Consider the following 24,151-nt stretch of genomic DNA (forward strand, 5'->3'; position numbering starts at 1 on the left):
AACCGATTGGTTTCCAGACGCCCCTGTTGTCGGCTAAACCACCTATCAGGTGCTCAGATCCCTGAGCAGGTCACGGGCAGAATCCAGTAAGGATCCAGCACGTTGTGTGCGGGTTTGAGCTGTGACGGGAGGGGGCACACCATTTGCAGATGGCACTTGTGCAGAGTGGCAGGGGCAGAGCGGCGCTCGCTGGCACCAGCCGCCGCTCGCTCGCCTTCAACTTGCGCTCCCAACTGCTGGGGCAGGTGTCAGGGGCTGGACGAGGCTGAGGTGGGCACGAAAACTCTCCCTCCACACTCACCTCCCTCCTTGCCAGGAAGGATTGAAGCCGCGAGTGAGGAAAGGCGTGTGTGTGCTTGAAGCGCCGAGATGATGGACTGGGTAACTCTGTGTGTTCAGTGACTGCAATCTGGGTAACTGTGTGTTCAGTGACTGCAGTCTGGGTAACTCTGTGTGTTCAGTGACTGCAGTCTGGATTAGCAGGTGGCAGATGTGAAAGATCAGTAACAACAGACAGAAAAAAAAAGCCCAGGCGGTTTGAAGGAAGATGCGAGGTTATTACTGGCGCGCCGTCCTCCTCGCCCAGCGCATCTTATACCTGGTAAGAGAGTTTAACAAGAGACTGATAGAAACAAAACTGATGTAATTGTATTGTTGCTGCGGTTTGCATTGTTCGAGCTGTAGAGAGAGAGAAAAAAAAATACTTAACCACATTCAACTCTCCCCGTTGCGCCCATTTCATCTCCAGCTGAAGAAACTAACTTGAAATCAATCAGCTTTTTAAAAAAATTCTGACTGATTGAGTTGTCTGAATTCTCAAATCTGGCGCCTTCTTTCCATTTGGGAAGGGTATGCTGGGGTTTTCACCCAGTCCTGTCCGGAGGCTACTTGTGAGTCGATGAAAAAAAATGAGAACTTCAAAGGTAACAGGGACTGAGCGTTGGTCAGCCGCCAGCGAGAGCGGCCGCTGAATCGGGATTCCGATTCTCATTTGCAAACAAGTCCCAGTTTGACTTTTGTTTTGCGTTCGCGCGAAAGTGAGAGTCCGGCTTGAAAAGCCCGGAATGGTCCTTTTGAGGTATGAAAGCCAATTGGGAATGTTGCACAAATCACTGCTAAGGGAGGTTTTGTGGATTTCACGCATCTTTATTCCTTTATTTGGGGTGTGGAGCCCCAGGTTTCGCTGTGGTCTCTAACTCCTCTCAGGGAGCAAAGCCAGACATTTCTCCACCAACACTCCCCCCCCCCCCCCCCCCGGGGGTCTGTGCAGAACCTCAGCACAAGGATGCAGTGATTTTTTTTTTATAATTCAGAAGGACAGATTCGGGGAGACTTCAGCCCGGACACCAGTCACCAATAGAAGCTGGGCTGTCAAATGCACAGCGCTGGGCTGGCCGCTTGTCGCTATTAAAACCCGCACACACACTGCAAGACAGCACCACAAAACCTCCCCAACATCACCTTCAGAATCCCCACAGGACCAACCAAATCACCAATCGCCGGGAAGGGGTCTATCCCTTCAACCAGACTGGCCTTTCTATGGAATGGTGCTTTGACATGATTATTACTCAAATGTACTGGGAATTTTTAATAACCTTGTGTTTCCTAGTGTATTGTGGGCGTGTAAGGACTGGCATTGCGGGAATTCTGAAGTTTCGCCATCCCCAGTATTTACCTCATTTGCCTCAGCCTGCCGCTCTCAGAGTGAATGAAGGTTCATCTCCTGGCCAACGGGCAGGTCCCAAGGGACCAATCCATTTAGGTCTCAGGGCTAGTTCAACAGTTGACTTGTCTTTCAGAGGAGGTAACCCACCGGTAGGATGAGCAGTGAACTGAGAAACACTTTAAGGGAGGGAGGTGGCATTTCCTCAGGACAAATCTCTGCCAACTCTGCCCTCCACATGACCCCTCCCCACTGGCCCCCACGCGCATTCAGATTTAGTCCACCCGAAATGAATTGACCCCGTGGGGCCCACGTCGTGGCAGTTTGCCATGAGGTGAACTTTCGCCCAGCGAGATCCAGCCTGAGGTAAATGGTCTACTGCAGCATCATTGGACACCTTAGTTTGACAGAAACTGTGGACTGAGAATTAGGGATACCTGTGATGTCAATTCCACAGGTTCAGTGTATTAAACGGTATTCCTTTATTTCCTGAAACTGTATGGAATATAAAAATATTGGCCCCACCAGTATAAAATGTACATTGCTAAGTATATTAAATATAAATATATTATATATAAACTCAATAGTGGGAGACTATTAAGCCTGTCTATCAGCACTGCCCTATAAAGCATTGTAAATAATTAGGATTAAATTTAATATGCTTAATTGTATCCATTTCTATGCTTCAATGATCCATTTTAAGCACTAATTGTGATATAATCTGATAAACTGGCTGAGGTGCAAGATTAAGGCTGGAGTTCTCCTGTGCCAGAGGATACCCTGGAACAGAACTCACATCTCCCAGCTTTAATGAACCTCAAAACTCTTGTTCCCACTTAGTGCTACTTTTATCATGGCTTAAGCCCACAATTAATTCCTATGGTGATATTGAAATGGCATTATACTGTATCCTGAACCTGAGGAGGTGCTGAATTGCCATTAACCCAGTGATTTTGTGCTTTCAGTTGTTTGTGTACATCTGTGTGTGTCTGTGTGTATAGGCCTGTGTGTGTGCGTGTATATCTGTGTGTCTATGTTTGTGGGTGGGTGTTTGTTTCTGTGTTTTTGTTTCTATGTGTGTGTCGATCTTTGTGTGTCTGTGTTTTTGTTTCTTTGTGTGTGTGTGTTTCTGTGTTTTTGTTTCTATGTGTGAGTTTGTGTGTGTGTGTTTCTGTGTGCTTGTTTCTGTGTGTATGTGTGTGTGTTTCTGTGTGCGTGTTTCTGTGTGTGTGTGTTTTAATACAGTTACTGCGTACTGTCAGTCTCGGTCCTTTCTCCCAGCCATTTGCCTTGATAAGGTTATTAGCAGGTATTGTTTGAGAAGAAAATCCACAGATCTAGCAATAAAAATGGTTCACGTATCTTGATTCACAGCAAACGATGAGAGTGCCCCTTTTCAGAGTAAACTACGTTGTCCATTTCGACTGGCCATGGGAGGTTAATTGTGTGCCTAAAATTCCCAATCTGTGAAAAACCAAACCAAAGCCAACCAAAATGGTAATGAGGAAAATAATTTCCAAGTGTCAATTCTGAATGCCACACAAGTCAAGTGACATTTAAATCTTTGAGTGATGAATTCCCCTTTGCACCTTGCAGGACACAAATGTGTTTCTATCAGTCATATCAATGATGAAGGATCCCTGTGAATAAATTACACGGCAGGATTTCAACGAGGGGTTCATTTAACATAAACCAGAACTGGATTAACTTATTAGAATCTCAGGACATTTTACTTGCCTTAAATTGACTCATTTTTATTTTGTCTTTTACATACACAAGAGATGCATATGCTTTCCAATCATTTTGTTACTGGTGCAGTGCAGTCGTTCCACAAAGAATTTTCCACATGGTGTTTGAAGACAAAGCTGATATTGCAATGTAGGATAAAAAAGGATCATTAATTTTCTGAATTAGAATTGGAGAATATGTTATATGGATGGATCAGCAGAATTAGAGAGTTATTTAGGTGGCACGTTTCTGGAATGAACACGGGAACATGAGTAGAGCATTCATCTTCTTAAAGGTGAGTTGTTTTACTTATTAGTCAGGTCAGTTTCCTCTTGATTCTTGCTTTTCCTCACAGTTGCTACCCCTGTTTTGTTGTACCTGGGAAAGAGCTGGCTGACCCTTTCCTGTTTCCAAAGCCTCACTCGTTCCCTATACTCACACTTGTCATTCATCAAATGAGATAATGGTTTTCCGGCTATGATTTGTATAACACGAATAGTAACGAACTTGCAAGCAGATAATTAAGTTATCGAGATCGTTCTTATAAATGTGATGTAAGTCGTATTGAGTAGTTTATCAGGCAGTATTCAAATCGGGTGGTGAGTGAGATGTATTACTGTTAGCCTGGAATGTGTAACCATCCTCTGTGTTGCACAGAAATGTTATCAGTTGTCTGAAGGTTCCCCCATCCTCCGCAGCCATCCTCACTTACCCCCAAGGTCATGTAATCATTAGAACATCACTAGAAAAAAACAAATTGGAAATCACAGTTTAAGTCCTAATTTAAAGTAGCACGAACATTCTGCTTCCCACGGGCAGACAACACGATTTTCCAGTCTGGGGTGAATTGTTTCAGAATAAGAAAAATAAGTGGGTCAAAAAGTGGTTGGCACAGCACAACTATCAACCAGCTGTCCTCCAGAACATGGGCACGTGAGATTAAAGTGATGGACCTCAGAGATGGCAGATAAAGAACGTCCCAGTTTCAACCACAAGATGTGCCATTCAATAATCTCAAGGCACGATAGGATTGTTACAATTGGCCTTGAGGTTCCACCTGTAAGGTCACTTGTGTGGCGGGGGCATGAAGATGTGATTTATCTCAGCTCTGATGCATCCACCCAGCAGAATAGCTTGCCAGCACTCACAGGCGATGGCTAGCCACTTTGCTGCAGTAATCAGAGCATGATCAGAGGGTGGAACTATATTCCAGGAAAGGAGGGGGAAAACATTACTGAGGGGGGGAAAGGCAGGTGGGGAAATGGGGGTAAGATATTAATCATTAAAACTCCACTGTATTGCCAGATGGCATTCAACACTGCCATTCACAAAAAGTCATTCTGTACTCGATACAGTCAGCATTTTCAAAGCTGTGCCTGTTTATCCTTCCTTCACCACTCCCTGGGCCAATGCAGGGGACAATGGTGTAGTGGTAATATCACTGGGCTAGTAATCTATAATGCTCTGGGGGCAAGGGTTCAAATCCGATCAAGGCAGATGGTTGAATTTAAATTCAATTATTATATCTGGAATTGAAAATTATCATTGGAAAGCCATCTGGTTCACTGATGCCCTTTAGAGAAGAAAATCTGCCATCCTTACCTAGTCTGGCCTACACATGACTCTAGACCCACAGTAATGTATTGACATTTAACTGCCCTTTGAAATGGCCCAGCAAGCCATTCAGTTCAAGGGCAATTAGAAATGGGCTCTAAATGCTGGCCAAAAAAAGGCTTCTTGTTGCAGCCTCAAGGAGTTGAACATCGCTGCACAATATAGACAGGGTTTTTTGCAAGAACAGGAGTGCCTAGATCATAGGCATACTCAATCTGCTGGAGACAGCAGAAGTGCGTTGACAAATGCTGATGCAATTGGAGAGGTGGGTAAAAGGGTGAGCACAAGCCAAGGGAGGACAAAGATATACATCAGCCTAGCTTGAAGGGGGACACCAAGAATAGTGGCAATGTGAATTAGATGGGACGAGGAGAACAAAATGTATTTAAATATCATATTATGGGCGAAATTCTCCTACCCGCCCCGCCACATTTCTGCGCCGACCGGCCGGCGGGAGTCTCCGTAACACCGGCCGGTCAATGGGGTTTCCCGTTGTGGGGCAGCCCCACGCCGTCGGGAAACCCCCGGGCGCCGGCAGAACGGAGACTCCCGCCGGCGGAGAATGACGCCCTATATCTCTCAGATACAATGAGATCTGGTCACCATTGGTTTTTTGCAAACAGCAGCTATTTTGCACCGAGCAAGATCCAATAAAACACCGATGTTCTGAATAACAAGTTCAATGTTGGTTGACAGAGAAACCAGTTAGCTATTAGGGAATGCCAGCTTCTTCAGGCAGTGCTACTCGATCATATTAACATCCACTGGACCAATAGAACAGGCAAGACAATACAGGACTCTCTCAGTGCTACACTTGAGTGGTAGCATAGATTATGTTCTCAGGTCATAGGATGGGACTTAGACCCATAATCATCTGACTTTGAATGATCAGATTTTTTTGAAGCATTTGCTTGTTTCTAGGTTCGGATGCAACTGACCAACAAGACACTAAATTGTTGGTGTTAGTTAATGGTGATTTCTTTACTATTCTGAATAAACAATGATTCCCAGTGATCAGTGCAACTGGTTAAATTTATATTTAAAAAACATAACAGTTAATTCAACTCATCGTCTGTTTATTGGAAGTACATACATTTCAGAAATAGCAACGAAAGCAAGTTACTCAATAGATTATACCATGTGCTCCACTTGAGACTTGGTCAGCAGGAATCTCCCAATACAGTGGATACACTTTATTGATGTCCTCAAACATCCCTGAAGAGGCTAAACTTACCCACCAACTCACAGGAGACCCTGGCTTGTGACCAGCCAAAATGGAGAAGTTTTGTGTTGGAAGGCACCAAAAACGTCCAGGGACTTCGTCAGGAACATGAAGAGGTGAAGTCGAGGCTTCAGAGGGAGCACACAAACTTTCAAACAACCCATCTACCTAATCCTTCAAGTACCATCTGCCCCGCATGTGGCAGAGTTTGCAGATCACACATTAGATTTCGCAACCATCTCAGAATCGATTGAACTGGATTTGAAGCAAGCTGTCCTGAATCCCAAGGGACTGCCAATGGAGAGAAGGAATTAAAAGGACAGATAGTCTCACCTCTTCCAATCCCACAATGCAAAGCATCATTTGGTCTAGAAAACAAGGAGATAATCTACTATTAGAGTTCCGGTACACCTCTTCATTTGCAGCCACTAGAATGTCAGTAGCTTCATTGTAGTGTTAATGTAAGCCTACTTGTGACAATAATAAAGATTATTTTTATTATGTCTGCTGGAGTGGTATTCTCCTGGCTTCTGCTCCTTTCCTGTGAAGAAGCTTCTCACCTTTGCATGCCACGGTTCCCCACTTGCTAAGATCATAGTCTCACTGGGCTGGATTTTCAGTTTCCTGTGGGGAACCAGGTCAGCTGCGGATGCACTTTGAAAATAATGCTCTCAGATAGTGTGTCAATTTTCTGATGCCTCTGGAATGTGCTGGAATTTTAAAACGCAGAGTCCGGAGTGGGTGGGCAGCCTTCATCCCATACGCCTCTAATTAACTAATGGGTTGGAAGGACAAAATCACATTTTTAAAGATTGAGTGTGGAGAATTCTCTGGACCGCATTAGTGGGGTGTAGTGGCACTGCCAGTGAATTAATAATCCAGTGGACCCCAGGTCATCCTCCAGGGACCAGGGTTCGAAACCCACCGGGGCAGATGGCGAAATTTGAATTCAATAAATATCTGAAATTCAAAATTTAATGATAACCATGAAACCATTGTTGTAAAAACCTGTCTGATTCATTAATGTCTTTTAGGGAAGGAAATCTGCCATCCTTACCGAGTTCAGATCCACAGCAATGGCCTCTAAAATGACCTTACGAACCACTCAGTCAGTCAGTTAGGCAATTAGGGATGGGCAATAAATGCTAGCCCAGCCAGCGATGCCTACATGAGTGAATAAAAAAAAACAGCTGAGTTGCCAGGAATTCAGCATAAATCCTTTATTGACCATGACTGCTGATTTAATATATTACTTAAAAACTGTGGATTATTCAAACAAGGTGTTTTTATGCACGAAGCAATTTAAGTTGATGAGTGCTTGGGCGTTTGTTTGGTCCATTTGTCCAGGCAATGTGAAGCCCCGGCTGTCATGTACTGCCTTTGTAAATTGCCCTCCGAAACGAGATCCTCCCGGTGCCACTAATCAGATGCCGGTCGCACCTACACGTCAGTTCAGGCCTTTGCATTTAAAAATTTATATAATTCAGCATTGGGTTCGCAATCCCATATTGAAAAGTCAGCCCACCAAGTCAGGAACCTCAGATTTAAGGCCTAACACTCTCAATTATCTCCCCCTTGACTCCTGTCGACATGCAGAAGGATTCAACGGACAGTGATTGGGGATGAGAGCCCGGTTTGATTTAAGCCAATTGCCCTTGGTGTCTCCAATTCCAAAAGACAGGAACATTATAATCAACTTCAAATAGAACCATGGCTGAGATCAGCTAACTGAACATTGATCATTCTACTGCATTGGTTTTGTAGCGGGAGCTGGAGAACAAGGCTTTAAATGAATAGTTCAGGGCATCTGACTCGCCTGTGTTCTTACATTTGAAAAAAAATTAAGACTACTCAGAACAATAATGCAGATCTTGATTGTGCTTTTTTGTGTGGCTCTAATTGACTTAAGCTGTGAGCTTTTAAAATGCATTATAAATTCTTTTAATTTCCCACAGCCAATCTGCATTTCATTACTTGTCAAAAAATGAAACCTGTATTGTCGTTGCTCTTTTCACTGTGAATAAGATTGTGCTTCCTTGGTTTCCCCTGTGGCCGAGGGGGCTTGGTGTGACGGGTGGGAGCTCAACTTTTGGGAGAAAATCAATTCATCATCCAGCGTTTAGAAACGTAGTTAAAGATTTAATAGCAATGATTTTGGTTCAATAAAAGATTAAATACTGAACTAATCACTTTTGAGGCACATGCTAAGGCTCAGAGCAGTGGTTGTTGTGAGCTTGCATCTCCTGTTAACCACTGAGAATTATTTTAATAATTTTGCTGAAGTGCCTGTTGTATTGCATTGGGCTTATGTGCGTGCTTTTTTTTGTAGAATATTGGGCAAGAGTGAATCATGATTGGTAAAGCAAAATCTATAAAGGTGCACATAACAAAATAAGGGATGGTGCTTTTAGGCGTATTCATTCAAAGCCTAAATATAGTTTTGAGCTTGTGTCATGTTTCAGGTTTTCTTTAATCCTTTTGCTACAGAAAGGATTTGGTTTAAAAAAAAAGTTAATCTAAAACTTTGGGTGTTTGAATCAAAGTGTATTCACGCTTATTTGAAAAAAGTAATAAGAGCCACTCGGTTTCTAACCTCATTCCAACTTTGGTCTGAACTGGACAAAAGATCTGAACTCATAAAATGAGATGAGAGTGACTGCTCTTGACACTAAGGCAGCATTTGACCGAATGTGGTTTCAAAGGCTGGGATTTTCCGGCACTTATCGCCTGCGGAATCTTCCCGTCCTGCCAAAGACGACCCCCCATCGCGGCAGGTTCCCCGGCAGCGAAGCAGGCGATGCGCGCAAATGACTATTGACTTCACTGGGACTAGAAGATCCCACCGGTAACGTTTGACGAGCTGCCTCCCCCACCAGAAAACCCCCTGCATGTTTGTGTGTGTGGGGGTGGGGGGTGGGGGGGCTGGAAAACACCGGCCAAAGGATCCAAGCAAAACTGAAGCCATGGTGAATCAGAAGTAAAATTCTCCACTACCTGGAGTCATACCTGGCACAAAGGAAGATGACTGCGGTCATTTTAGTCCCAAGACATTGCTATAGGAGCTCCTCAGAGTAGTGTCCTAGGCACAACCATCTTCAGCTGCTTCATCAATGACCTTCCCACTATCACAAGGTCAGAATTGGGGATGATTGCTGACGATTGCACAATGTTCAGCCCCATTGGCGACTCCTCAGATACTGAGGCAGTCCGTTTATGCAGCAAGATCTGGACAACTTTCAGGCTTGGTCTGATAAGTGGCAAGTAACATTTGTACCACATGTGTGCCAGGCAATGATCATCTGCAACAAGAGAGAATGTAACCATCTCCTCTTGACATTCAATGGCATTGCCGCCGTTGCATCCTCCACTATCAACATCCTGGAGGTTACCATTGAACAGTAGCTGAAATGAACCAGCCATATAAATATTGTGGCCAGAGCCTAACCACAATCTACAAGGCACAAGTCAGGCATCTGATGGCGCCCTCTCAACCTGCTTGATTGAATGCAGCTCCAACAACACTCAAAACGCTCAACATCATCCAAGACAAAGCAACCCGTTTGATTGGAACTCTGTCCACCACCTTAAACACTCATTCCCTCCACCACTGATGCACAGTGGCGGCAGTATATACCATCTAGAAGATACACTGCAGCAACTTAAGAAGCCTCCTTTGATAGCAGTTCCCAAACCTGCGGACCTCTACCACCTAGAACACAAGGACAGCAGAGCAGCAGATGCATGGCAACATCACCACCTGGAAGTTCCACTCCAAGCTACACACCATCCTTCACTGTTACTGGGACAAAATCTTAGAACTCCATCCCTAACAGCACTGTAGGTGTACCTACACCACGTGACTGCAGCGGTTCAAGAAGGGTGCTCACTACCACCTTCTCAAGGGCAATTAGGGATGGGCAACAAATACTGGCCCAGCCAGTGACACCCAAATCCTGTGAAAGAATAAATAATAAGAAATTCATTAACCTGCCTTGGCAATTCATTAATCATCCCTCAGCCAGTGTGTTGGGCAGCCTCTGGCCCTTTCTGTCTCTCAACATAGGAAGCTGAAAAACAGAACCAGACAGAGGGAGTCAATCTGACCTGGCAAAGACTTTGAAGTGAATCAGATCTTCAAGGCTAGAGGGAGAGGGACAAACATTAGACAGGCTAACAGTTTCGCATTTAGGATAGTTTTCTTCATTTTTTTTCTGAAGTGAAATAAGATGGCCCTTTGCTGTAGAAAACATAACATATTTACTCTTGTGCTGCTTTATAAACACAAGAGCTACTGTTCAAAATTAGTGAATCCAATCAAAGCTGTTGCAATTGCTGTGAAATGGAGGCAACTCAATGATTTGCATCTGACAGATCACAAGGAAATCATACTGTTACACCCCTGTTACTGTATAGTTAGATGTTCTGCACTATGGGCACACTTCGAAATGGATTATACTCTGACCACTTACAGGAGAGACCAATACCACTGTATTTGGGAGAAATCTGAGGCACAACCCTTGCATTGTGGCAGTAAGGCAGAGGGTAAAAGGAAGACTGGCGCCTGCATGGGTTTGGACTAGAAAGTTCACCTTTTGAGGAGGCAGTGTGGAAGTTTCCAAAATGTAAATTGGGCACTTCTTTTCAAAATGTTTTACGATGTGTCGGAAGAAATGACAAACGATTTTCAATTAACTCTTGTCAGAGGTGAAGCAAACATAGGGGGCCGGTTAGCAGAGTTGGTCACGTGGCTGGCATGTGGTTTGGACTAATGCCAACAGCACCACTTCATTTCCTGTTTCAGCCCCTAAGAGTGATGGCAAACCGCCAGTGACAATAACAGACAAGAAAACAGCGCAGGAAGACGCATCGGCAGACAATGAACCAAGGCCCTGTCTTTGGGCAGAGCACATGTGGAGTAAAGAACATAGCAAACAGGATCGGGAGTAGGGCTAATCCACCCCTAGAGCCAGCTCTGCCAGAATGAAAAACAAACGTCTTCAAAAGAGTCAGTGTAGACTCGATGGGCCAAATGGGCTCTATTGGTGATTTCACATTCAGATTTCAACTCCCTCCCCTCACCCTACCCCATCTAATTCTAACGTTATCAGGAACGTTTTTATGAATGTTACCTCTTGGCCCAGGACTTCACAGGGCGGGAGCTTTAAGTGTGTGTTCACGATCAGCTGCTTTACAGTGTTTTCAGTCGCCAAAGAAGGGGGGGGGAGGTGGCGGGTGGAGGGGGAGATCCTGAGTTCCTGACAAGCATTTTCAGCACTTGGTACAAGCAGTGTAAACTCACCCCTGATCAATAATGCAGATATTAAGGAAATTGCATTTGAAGGAAATCAGAAATAGACCATATGGCAAATGCAATGGAACAGAAATTGTAAAAATAGTGCTTTGGATCATACTCAAAATGTTTACGAGTTAACATTGAATATTGTAGAAAGGTTTCCGGAACAGGCAGTTTTTAAAAAAGCCTTCCCTCCCCTAATCCTACCTCTGCATTGTAGATTGATATTGTCCCTATTTCAATCCATGTTACAGTTTGCACCTCACTGTCCTCTGGACACCCAAGAGGTTTGCAAGTCTGAACGTTTTAATTAGTCACCAGCAGATGTGAGAGAACTGGAGTTGACTCATCTCCTGGGGCAAACCGACGCAGGTCAGTATCCTGACATGTCTGGTATTGCAGGGAATTTGTACCTCTCACTGGTTGCTGTACTGATACTGTTTATCAGGGACGAGAGCTTGAAGGCTGTTACTTAAGGAGCCTGGGAAGGTCAGAGCCCTGGATATGCCTGGCACTCAACGACAAATTGAACAAGAATGTGCAGTACTTAAATAGATCAGCAGGTGGTAGTGTCTCACAGTAGCCGAGAAGGCAGTGCCATGCAATCAGTGGCAGTAGAACCGGAGTCATGGAGAGACGTTGATGAGTTATTCATTCTGTAGAGAGCAAAAGGAAAAGCAAATTGTGGGACTTTTTAAAAAATGCTGTGTGTTACATATAACATCGTAGAATCATCGAATGGCTAGAGTGCAGGAGGAGGTCATTTGGTGTGGCAGATCTCTGGAAGACCAACCCACCCAGTCTCACACCCCAGCCTTTTCCCTGTAACCGAGTAATTACTTTCCTCCTCAATTCCCTTTTGAATTCCACGATTGAATCTGCCTATCAGCAGCACATTCCAGCCCCTAACCACTCTCTCTGAAAAATAAACTTTACCTCATGTCCATAGAATCATAGAATTCCCACAGTACAGAAGGAGGCCATTCGGCCCAACGAGTCTGCACCCACCCTCTGAAAGAGCATCCTACTTACGCCTTCCCCACCCTCCCCGTAACCCCACTTAACCTGCACACCTTTGGACGCTAAGGGGAAATTTAGCATTTCCAATCCACCTAACCTGCAAATCTTTCACAGGCCGCACGGTGGTGCAGTGGTCAGCACTGCTGCCTCATTGGCGCTGAGGACCCGGGTTCGAGCCTGACCCCGGGTCACTGTCAGTGTGGAGTTTGCACATTCTCCCCGTGTCTGCATGGGTCTCGTCCCCACAACCCAAAGGTGTGTAGGGTAGGTGGATTGGCCACGCTAAATTGCCCCCTTAATTGGAATTTTTTTTTTTTTTTAAACCCTGCAAATCTTTGGACTGTGGGAGGAAACTGGAACACCCGGAGGAAATCCACGCAGATGCAGGGAGAACGTGCAAACTCTACACAGTCACGAAAGGCTGAAATTGAACCCGGGTCCCTGGCACTGTGTGGCAGCAGTGCTAACCACTTGCCACCGTGCCGCCATTGCTCCTTTTGCCCAATCACCTTATGTCGGAGTCCTCTCGTTCTCAATCCTTCCACCAACAAACACCAAGAAACAGTTTCTTATTTATCGCTCTGTCTATACCTCTCATGATTTTGAATGTGGGTATTGTGTATTAATTAAATTGCAATAAGATTCTTGGAGGAAAAAGTGAAGGATGTAACGAAAGACCTGCTACAATTCTCTTGAAAAGCTGGGGTTACATTACACATGTGCAGCCACGCAGCTACTAACAGGGATTAAGGCTAATTGGATTAGTTACTGCTTTTGAGGTGCGTTTATCAGTAATCAATAATAATTCATTTAACCATGATGGAGTTGCATCCTAAATTGCATTTCCGTATAGACTCCTCCACAGCAGCAATGAATTTCATGAGGGCAAAGTGTTGGTCTAAGCTGTATTCAATCGGACCACTCAGCTTAAAGCTAACAACCCCCTTAGAAATACAGCAGCTTTTGAAACGTGGCAAATCCTACAACAATAATGCCCCTTATTCTGTGGATTTTAGAGCTTTAGCCCTCAAATGTGTCAGCGAATCAGTTTGGATTATGTTGAAGGTAATCCTGTACAATGAGGGACAATAGTTTAACTAGAGCTGTTTGGCCATTATAGTTGCATGTTAACATTTTGTGCTAGATATTATAAGAAATAAGTCTGTCACTATATTAGTAGATCCAAACGTACCATTCTATTGGTAGTTTCTCTGTTCTATATATAACTGCGCTCTATATCTGACTCTCAAAAACTGAATTGCTCTATGTCTGTGAACTGCATGTGGCTGACACTGAGTGCATATTCAACATGGAATGCTTTCCCTGAGTTCATCTCTCTGTCACCCTGCATGTAAACTATCAGCTTGCGTCTTCTCGATGCACTTCTTCAGTTGTGTTTTGTTTTGTAGGCAGATCTATTCACTAAATGCTATTCTATGGATTTAATCTAACCTTGGAGTATGTGACTGCAATGTTGCGATAGCTGGTTTTAAGTGTTTTGCCATAGAAATATTTCTTGGGTACCATTCAGGGCTTAATGTGCTTTGATGAAGACTGATTTCCATTGACAGAGAGTAAAACCGGCCGAGGATTAACATAGCTGCTGACCCATCCTGTCTGTCTCTTCCTGGGTGGATTTGAGTAAAACGACACCAAGGTTCAAAAGAATTATGGAGAAGGTGTGTTCATTTCGGAAGCATTATTTATTTTGAAGGAATTCATTTAGAATTTGCGTGCTTCAGGTTAAGATATAGATAAGTAAAGAGTTTACATTAAAACACGACTATGTGTGGTCTTATCGTACATTGCACTTTTGTTAGTGAGCTCTTACAGGCATCAAACTTGTCTCTTCCACCTCCTCATCTCATCTTCATCTATTCGTAAACTCGCTGAGAAGCCTAGATAGTTGTCATCTGGCCTGTGCACACTGCACGGAGAGATACTGCACTGTCTCTTTCAATTTGAAACAGCCTATTCTGTTCATTAAACTGACAGATAACCGCTCACTCCCAGGGACGTTTATCTTTCCAATTGTCCAATTGTCAGGATATTGGCAAAGCTCGAGTTGAAGCTTAAAGTGCATTGGATTTCCAGTCAGGGAATTGAAGCTCTTTCTGAGTTCGGGGAGTGAAAGCTCCAAGAAAATCGGAAGCAGGCCAGTCACGTAGGCCCGGGTTTGTAACCAGATGTCGCTGAGTTTGAACGCCAGCACTGCCTGACGCTTGAGTCTGCCAGCCACGTCTTGGACAATGCTATCTGTTTAAATGTACAGCTCATTGTCATTATAACCCTCAGGTACGTTCCAACAAGGCTGGGCATAATTAAGTAAAGTAAATGTTATTTTATTTTATCTTTTCTACATTTTATTTGCACTGTTCAAAAAAAATTATTTATTGTTCTCTTTCCCGCTCAAATCTTAGCTCCTCACACTCTTGGCTACATCCAGCTCATTGTAACAAGAAGTATGCTAGTGTTTTGATGCATTCCTATCTGCATGTCACTCCATCAAGTTGTAGGCTGTGTTATGTTTAACTTGACTTGAACCCCCAATGCTTTGGTTTGGATCAAAGTCCTGCTCGGTGGAAGAGGCTGAGTTGCGACAAAATGACGAATAGTTTACTGAGTGGCCAAAAGCACATTATGTTTTATTCCAAGTTTTCTCACTCCTTCTCCTGTGATACCAGTCCTCCAATAGCTGTGCTTCATTTTATTACTTTGCCTTTCACTCCAGTTAACCTAACTCAGCACAGGCCTGAAATTATGGGCACGATTTAATGTGTCGTGTGCATTTAGCTGGGTGTTTCCGAGAATGACCCCACTGTTCAATGGGATTCTGCTCCATTTCCGGGCCTCGACAAGGCCTCACTTAGTCCCATTTCCGTACTAACGAGTGCCGCTCGCAGGAAGAGATCAGGCGCCATTTTGAAATGGATCTCTAGACGGCCCCACTTTGGCCTCCAGATCACCCCCCCCCCGCTCCAACTCACCTATAAGGTGGTCATTAAGCACCCCCCCCCCCCCCCCCGCACCCCACCTCACCAGGACAGGGCACCCCCTGGGCCCGATCCCTGGTATGGGCAAAATGCCACCCAGGCACCTTGAGGCTGCCAGCCTGAAACCCTGATAGTGCCCCTTCCAGGCTGGCAGTGCCACCAGGGTACCCTGGGAGTGCCAGAGTGGCCTACAGGTGGCACTGCGAAGGTGCCCAGGTGGCATTGTCAGGGTGCCAGGCTGGCAATGCCACAGTTCCCAGGTTGCACCGGGGTGCCAGGGTACCACCCGGTCCAAAGTCCAACCACCCAGGGACCCCCAATCTCCTGGGAGACCTCCCCAAGTGCAGTACGCCTGGTCCACATTGGTGGAGACCAGTGGCAAATGGTGCTCACTCGGGGTCTCCGAGACGCAGAGGTTTGATCTGCATCCTGGGTAACCCCGGCGAGAGCATATTCAAGTGAGCCTGATTGCACACTTGCATATGCAAATTTACACCCCGCCCACTGTGGGCGGGGTCCAGATCACAACACCTCGTGAGATCCCGTCAGATCTCATGTGGCGTGACGAGGCCGGTAAATCTCATGAGAGGCCTCTTGCGAGATTTAACGGCCTCCTCACGTCCCAAGTCGGGCGCGACGAGGCCGGTAGATCATGACCCATGTCTGAGGTTTCCTGTGTGAGAAGACAAAGTCCTTCACCAACCAGAGCACCTGCTGAAGGTATGGGGTGATGCTGGGATGCGGCTCCTTGAACTTTGTTTAATCTCTGAACCTAAACTGTGACTATTGATAGGCTATCCAACTATGGATGCCATCACAACAGGATCTGATTCTTCTCCTTCCTTAAACATTAACATGAGCACTTTCCGATATAAGTCACTGAACAGTTATATGAAACAGGTGCCCCTTTTATTCCCCCTCAGTTTCAAGATGTTGGGTGCCATTAGTGGTGTGCCAACTATTTCCCCTGCAGCTAAATCAGCACAAACCGCATCCATTCTGGAACTCTCCATAATGATCCATAGTAGAGTGGGCAGGGCATGGAATCCCTCAAACTGTATTTGTCTCAGTAGATTGAAGATGACTGGTCAGATTAGCAGGAGCCCACACCCTCCCACTCGTGGCATGTTTTGCAGTGCCAGAGGTGGACCCTTGGCCAGTGGTGGAATCTTTGCCGCTGTCAGTGGGGTTTCCCATTGTTTTTGCCCTCCGCCATCAAGGACCCCACGGCACGAGCTCGCCATCAGCGGGACCAGACGATCTCGCCATTGGGAATGGCCGTAAAACCCCGCCCTGTGTTTGAAAGCAAAGTACTTCACTACAAATAGTGCGTCATGGCTTTCATTTCCATCCAAGGCACAATCAATCTTTAAGTGTGAATAAAGCTCACACCCTCCCAGCAGCCATGCTCTGCTAGTAACAACTATTAGTTTTTACTGTGCTTACCAGTTTGGAGAGTGATCAAATTTTTTAAAAAACTTTCTACAATCACTGCATCTTTTTGATTGTTATTTGATTAAACCTTTATGTCGCAGAGTGCATCCAGGCCCAATGCGATGACAGAGAAAAATGTGCTGGCTGTCGTATTCAATGGTTTAATTCTTCTGTGTTTGATTATGTGAGTCAGGTAACTGATGTATGCTCACTGTGATTGGTGAAGCCTGGATGATGACTCAGAGCTTGATGAAACAGAGAAGTTGCCAGAGGCTAGAGTTGGGATAAGCATGAGTGCAGACATTTGTGATTGCAGAGATAGATTAAAGCTCTTGTTATAAGCCTGTTGCACACTTAGAAACTGATGTCATCTCTGCATTGCTCAGAGATATATATAAAATAAACACATTGGCAATGTAGAACAGGTCAGTGTGATAGAAAGATAAGTTAACATTCTGGATGCAAATTCTGTCAGAATTTAAAACTGGAGGATGTTCAATTGAAGGTTACAAAAATGGAGAATTAGACTGGCTGAATACTTCACAAATGACTGGATTAAGAAGTTATATTTTTCTCTCCTCTCCCAGTCAACTTTTGCAACTGAATAACTCGTGTAAGGAGCTAAGGCCCATCGTGGAGCTAAGCCAGGTACAAGTATTAGTACAGGACAATGTCAAGCAACAAGCAGTGTTTGCGGTGATGCAAATTTAAACCCAGTACGTTGGAAGAAGAAGGGAGGACTTTGGAACATTAGAGGTTCTGAGATCTTGAGAAAGGACATGTTTGAGAAGAGAAGATGAAACGAGTTTTGAGAACGCAGAGAAGCTAAGGAACAAGTAGGATCAGCAGTTGGAACCAGGAAAAATCCATGTTAGTGTGTAGTATGTCTTCTTAAATTCCACAGGGCTCTTTTCATGTGTTCTAATTGGTTTTGAAAGTTCACAGGGCAATCGCTTCATTTAACTTAAACTGTCTTGTTCTAATGTTTTAAGGAGACATTTATCAACAAAACTAAGTTGCTCCTAATTCTCAATTTCAAAACAATCAGTGCATCTCTCATGGCCCCTAATGGGTGGTTCTTTCTTTCTTAGTTTAAACTTTATAATTTTTAAGCAAGTCAAAAATAAACTGGGGTAGAAATTGGTATATTTTGTACCATTTTGTTGGCATAATACTGTTGCCGAGCTTTCAGTTTAGCAATGGGCCGGTTTGCGTGTAATCAGCACAAACCGACACCCCCAATACTAAATTTGTGGAGTCCTAGGCAGAAATCTCAAACAGGAATTAGACCCCCTTATTATGTAAATTTAGGACGAAATGTCTATTCAAGGACCCCTTTTCAAACTTCTTCGGTGTTGAATGAGACAGGCATTGGGCCTACCTCATTCAGGGTTCTTCAGGAGCCATTGCGGTAACCAAAAAGGATGTGTTCATTGAAAAACATTCTTTCTCTCGAGCTAGAAGGACAGTTCAGCATCGAGGGTGTGCTTCCCTGTTAGAGATGCTGTCTTTTGGATGATACAATAAACCGAGGCCCAGCCACCTTGCAGGTGGATGCAAAAGATGCCACGACCTTTTGAAGGAGAGCAGACAAGTTATCCCGGTGTCCTTGACAATATTTATCCCTCAAATCAACATCACAAAAACAGATTATCTGGTCATTAAAATATTGCTGTTTGTGGGAGCTTGCTTTGCACAAAGTGGCTGCTGCATTTCCTGCACTACAACGAGTGATAGTGGGCAGGATTCTCTCAGCCCGGGGCCAGGCCGGCGAATCCCCGGGACCGGCGCAAATTGTGCCACGCCGCCCCGGCGCCGGTCAGGGGCTGCTCTACGCGGCCAGCCCGCCGATTCTCAGGATGGGCCGAGCGGCCGTCGTAAAAACACAGAGTCCCGCCGGCGCCGCCCACACCTGCTCTCAGCCGGCAGGAACTCGGCGTGGAAAGGGCGGGTGGCGGGCTGTGGCAGGGAAGGGGGGGGCCGACCCCGGGGGGGGTCCTCCGATGTGGCCTAGTAGTGGCCACTATGTGGACTATTGGTCCTCCATAGGGGCCCACCGATCGGCAGGCCGGCCTCTCTGGCTGGGGGCCTCGTTTCTTCCGCGCCGGTCCCTGTAGTCCTGCGCCATGTTGCGTCGGGGCTGGCGCGTTGAAGGAAGCCGTGGCGCCCATTTGATGCTGGGATCAGCAGCTGGAGCAGCGTGAACCGCTCCAGTGTCGTGCTGGCCCCCTGCAGGGGCCAGTATTGCTGATCCTGAGGCTGTGTTGACGCCGTCGAGAAACGCAATGGCGTTTCCGACGGCGTCAACACTTAGCCTCAGGATCACAGAATCCCGCCCAATACTTCCAAAGTACTTACTTGGCTGTAAAGCACTAAGAGCCATGTTGAGGTGTTCATGAAAAGTGCGATGTAAATTCGAGCCTTTCGTCATTGGTGTGCGCTGCTGGAAGTTGATTTCTTTGCTTGGATGAGTCACTTGTCTGGAGGTATATCGCTACTGCTCAGTATGTCAATGAGACCCAAGAACCAACTCCATCATTTCTCAGGCCTCTCAGTTCAGGTATGGGCGGTTTGCATAGCAGTCAAACCTGGGTCCCAAAAACTAGCCCAGACTAATTTCAGAATTAGTTTCAGAACTCCTCAAATTTTCACGTTATCAGATCCTCTCATGCATTTTTATTAACTCTCGGACTATAACCCCAAAAGTTGTGAATTTTGAAAATGACAATAGTTAACTCTGCAAAGAAAGTCTGGGAAAAGGTAAGAAGCTGGGAGCTTGCAGTAACAGAAGGATCGCCTTTCAGATCAGATGCATTTTCTTGTATCCTGTCCAAGACAGCTTGAAAGATGCTGTTGAATTGGAGGAGCTGTGCTACAGACCCACAGTCTGAAAATCCTGGAGGCATTTTTTGGCTTTGCTTTCAAAGAACTGTCCCTCGTTCCAACGCTCCTTGAAGTTACACCATATTTCACAGCATCAACAATTTCACAAGGAGCCAATAGGTGGAAACTCATTAGCTGTTCTCACTTAATTGTTGAGTGACATCTGGTAATTTATGAATCCAGTTTCTGCAGACTGCCTGCCATAACCCCAAGGTATTTGAGTTGATCTGATGCAGCGTAGAGACAGCACAGGTGAATATCAGGCCAGATGGCAATTATTAAAGACAGACTTCATTGTACTTTGAAAGCAGCTGGTTGATGCGTTAAGGAAGACAGGCCAGCTGGTAACACTGGAAGGTGTTTACTTCCAATCGGTTCCAAATAGAGCAATGACTCTTAATATCGGTGTATAACCGGTGGCAACAGATACAGAGATCAGAATTGTTAAGGTGACTGTTTATTTTCAGCAATGATGTTCTTGACATTTGTTAAAATAAAATTATTGCTTAGTGTAAAGATGCACTTTCACAGACTTCATTAGTGAACACAAAAGTTATTTATTAATAAGAATTGTACTGCAGCCTCATGGCTGTAGCTTGCTCCCTAAATATCCATTTACCTTGGAGCCTCTCTCACCAGGGGTTATTGCACACCCCGAGTCCCAATTGGTTGCACAGGTCAGGTGAAATATAGCTTATGTAGACATAACACATTGGCTGCGGTAGATTTGTGTGTTTTGTTTAATTAAGGGGCAATTTAGCGTGGCAAATCCACCTACCCTACACATCTTTGGGTTGTGGGGGTGAGACCCATGCAGACACGGGGAGAATGTGACCTAGGGCCAGGATCGAACCTGGGACCTCGGCGCCATGAGGCAGCAATGCTAATCACTGCGCCACCGTGCCACCTCAGATTTGTGCATTTAAAGATTCAAGTATAAAGATGGTACAAATGACTGAATTTTCCAAGCGGATGGGGACTTCACTCCTTCCTTCTGTGTATGTCTGTTTCCCCATGTGCTTTTTTCTCTCTCATTGATATGCCACCATATAGTATAAGAAGAAACTAGGGCCTGGGCATACAAGTAAACATTTCTTGTTGCTTGGACATGGAACAATTCCTAAAGGGTCCCGCATAGTGTGCATATGCTCAACCTGTACTGGTTAGGGAACCCTGTGTTCTCCCAGGGCATCTGTCTGAAATCTGTGTTTGGTTCATTGAATAAGAAGTTGAAGGCCCAACACCTTTTCTCAGGCTGCTTTTAGACGTAACTGAATTCAAATGACAACATTAAAACTCATTTTGATTTCACTTTTGTGTCAATACCCACAACCAATATCTGTTATCATCACTGTGGGTCTTAGGTATGGTAGTCATGGATCTGGATTAACCAATATTGCTGGAAACACGGCTGTTGGTTAACTTTGCCTTTTTTTAAACATTACATGAACTGTGTACAATATAGACTCAGCACGAGGCTCTACGTAGAACTATCTCACTCCTTCCTCTGTTATCATGTGATCTTATGTCACTGATGTGTAGACAGTGGGTGCAATTGAACACGCAATAAATAAAGTCCCGTTTTGGGCGCATATTGCAAGATCTTTCTCTGTGCCTACAGTGCCAAGAACAAACCCGCTAAGAAACGTGTCTCTGACGTTTCTTTTGGCTTTGGTGGGGTATGCCCCGCTGAGGCCGCAGGAACAGATCACACCCTTGGGTACCCCACTACAGCCTCCAGACCCCTCCACTGCCCCACGTTATTTCTTCGGGGGTCCTCGAGCCCTCTCTCCCCCTACCTCTTAAGGGCACTCCCGGACCCGATCCCTGGCATGGGCAAACTGGCACAAATCACCTTGGGACTGCCAGTCTGGCACCCTTGCAGTGCCTTGCCAGCCTGGCAGTGCCAAGGTGACCAGGTGCCAGCAGGAGTGCCAGGATATCATCCTGTCCAGAGCCCGATCACCCGGGTGCTTCCGCTGGCCTGGGAGCCCCCCCCCCCCCCCCCCCCCCCCCCCCCCCAGGTGCCACTACACTTGTTCCACGTTTGTATAGACCAATACTAAACGGTATCATGGTGAGGTCAGCCAATAGTTCCCGGGCTTTGGGAGCATAGGGCACTGACATATTCAAATCGGCCTAATGGCTCATTTAAATAGTTAATCCGGATCTTGCTCAACGAATGCGAGTTCCAGATCACGGCATCCCGCAAGATCTCTTTATACATCTGCCCCAAATTCCGAGGTGTGCACATCACCAATAATCTGTCCTGGTCTGCCATGTCGACGTGATGACCAAGAAAGCACAACAACGCTTATACGTCCTCAGGAAATTCGGCGCATCCACATTGACTCTTACCAATGTTTACGGATGCGCCATAGAGAGCATCCTATCTGACTGCATCACAGCCTAGTATGGCAACTGCCGTAAGAAACTGCAGAGTCGTGAACACAGCCCAGTCCGTGACGTGAACCCGCCTCCCATCCATTGACTGCTACTTTGGGAAAGCGGGCAGCATAATCAAAGACCCCTCCCATCCGGGGTATTCTCTCTTCTAACTTCATCCATTTGGCAGGAGATACAAAAGCCTGAGAACACGCTTTAATAGGTTCAAAAACATCTTCTTCTCTGCTGTTAACAGACTCCTGTGACCCTCTTATGGACTGAACTGACCTATTCACACATCTTCTCTACTGAGTAGTATTGCACTCCATATGCTTCACCAGATGCCTGTGCCTATGTATTTACATTGTGTATTTGTATGTCCTATGTTATTTCATGTATGGTACGAACTGTCTGGTCTGTACTCTGAACAATACTTTTCAATGTACCTCGGTACACGTGACAATAAATCAAATCAATCAATCAAGTCTCTGACTCTAATAAATACTGTTTACATTATCCAACATCTTGGACGGGGATGAAAACAGAAGCCTCAGAAAAGATATTCCCATGATCTGGATAGAAATGAGGATACCACCAGCAGTTCTTTTTGCACAATGCTCATTCTTTTCATCCTCCAGATTTAATCAGAGTTCAAGAATTTCATTGCTCTTTTCACAACAAAGTTGCAGCAGTTCATCTGTCTTGGTTTTTAATTTAGCATCCAGTCAACTGTTCCAATTCATCAGTAATTCCCTTCCCAGTTTAAGGTGTTTCTCACAACATTTAATTGCAACTTCTGATACTGGAAGTTTATCAAATTTTAATTACAGATCTGTCTTTGTTACATTTGCTGCTACAAGATTATCATTCAGATATTTCCAGTCTTCATTCAAGTGTTGTACTTTCTGTGACTGGCACTCCAGTGCTTTCACCAATTCTCATCTTTCATTAATACATATCATAGAATTTCATAGAATTATAGTGCAGAAGGAGGCCATTTGGCCCATCGAGTCTGCACCGGCCCTTACAAAGAGCACCCCACTCAAGCCACGTATCTACCCATACCCCATAACCCAGTAACCCCCACTTAACCTTTTTGGACACTAAGGGCAATTTAGCATGGCCAATCCACCTAACCCACACAACTTTGGACTGTGGGAGGAAACCGGAGCACCCAGAGGAAACCCACGCAGACACAGGGAGACCGTGAAGACTCCACACAGACATGACCCAAGCCGGGAATCGAACCTGGGACCCAGGCGCTGTGAAGCAATTGTTCTAACCACTGTGCTACCATGCTGCCCAATGGAAGTTGCTTTCCCTCACTGACCAGTTTTTCCTGAGCATAGCCTAACTCCTTGTGCAACCGTTTATATTCCCGCATTTCTGATACTAACTTTCCTGGTCCTTGCTCATGTTTGTCCCGTTCTGTCACCTGTTGCAGGGAAATCTTCTGCCTGGTTTCCTTAAGGCTTTCCATTTCATCATCTTTTCAGATGAAGAAATCTGGGTTTAACCACTGTCCTGATTGAAAGTTGTTTTTATGTCTGTTGGCCATAATATCTACCCTCCCAATAGTTACCGTTATTCCTGTAACTTCTCCCAAGAATGGTATTTCTGTCCTTTTTCTTCTTCAACTTCTTGAATGCATTCAACATCTTTGATCTTAGCTGTTTCTCCTTTAATTATTTTGTTGAAAGCTGTTTGTTACTGCAAACTGAGTAAAATTGCCTCTCTTCTTGCAGGAACAGCATTCCGCATTTTTGGTATGGCATTCTTCGCACTGATGCAGCCTTTTCCTCCCACAACAATAATGGCGACTACCGTGCCCTCTTCACTTTTTCTATGTCTGGGGTTAGGTGCACTGAAAATTCTATGTGTTGTAATATGCCTTTAAGGGATAGCATCACTTTTAG

At 45.1% G+C, this 24,151-nt stretch overlaps 1 protein-coding gene across 3 annotated transcripts in view; it reads left to right on the forward strand.

Annotated features, from left to right (window-relative positions):
• Nucleotides 1-24,151, forward strand: part of LOC140398424 (neurexophilin-1-like) — a 130,814-nt gene that overhangs the window by 22,477 nt on the left and 84,186 nt on the right. The window contains exons 1-2 of one of the 3 annotated variants that reach the window (XM_072487097.1): nucleotides 133-601; nucleotides 23,981-24,151. The exons of 1 other annotated variant lie outside the window; for it this stretch is intronic. Coding sequence is in view for 1 of the 2 variants with exons in the window: in XM_072487096.1 (XP_072343197.1) it covers nucleotides 548-601 (54 nt within the window). In the remaining variant the exon portion in view is untranslated. Of the gene's footprint in view, nucleotides 1-132; nucleotides 602-23,980 lie in introns of those variants that run through there. One more of the 3 variants, XM_072487096.1, reaches the window with a different exon arrangement.

Source organism: Scyliorhinus torazame, chromosome 21 (genome assembly GCF_047496885.1).
Source record: "Scyliorhinus torazame isolate Kashiwa2021f chromosome 21, sScyTor2.1, whole genome shotgun sequence".
In the NCBI taxonomy this organism is placed as follows: Eukaryota; Metazoa; Chordata; class Chondrichthyes; order Carcharhiniformes; family Scyliorhinidae; genus Scyliorhinus; species Scyliorhinus torazame.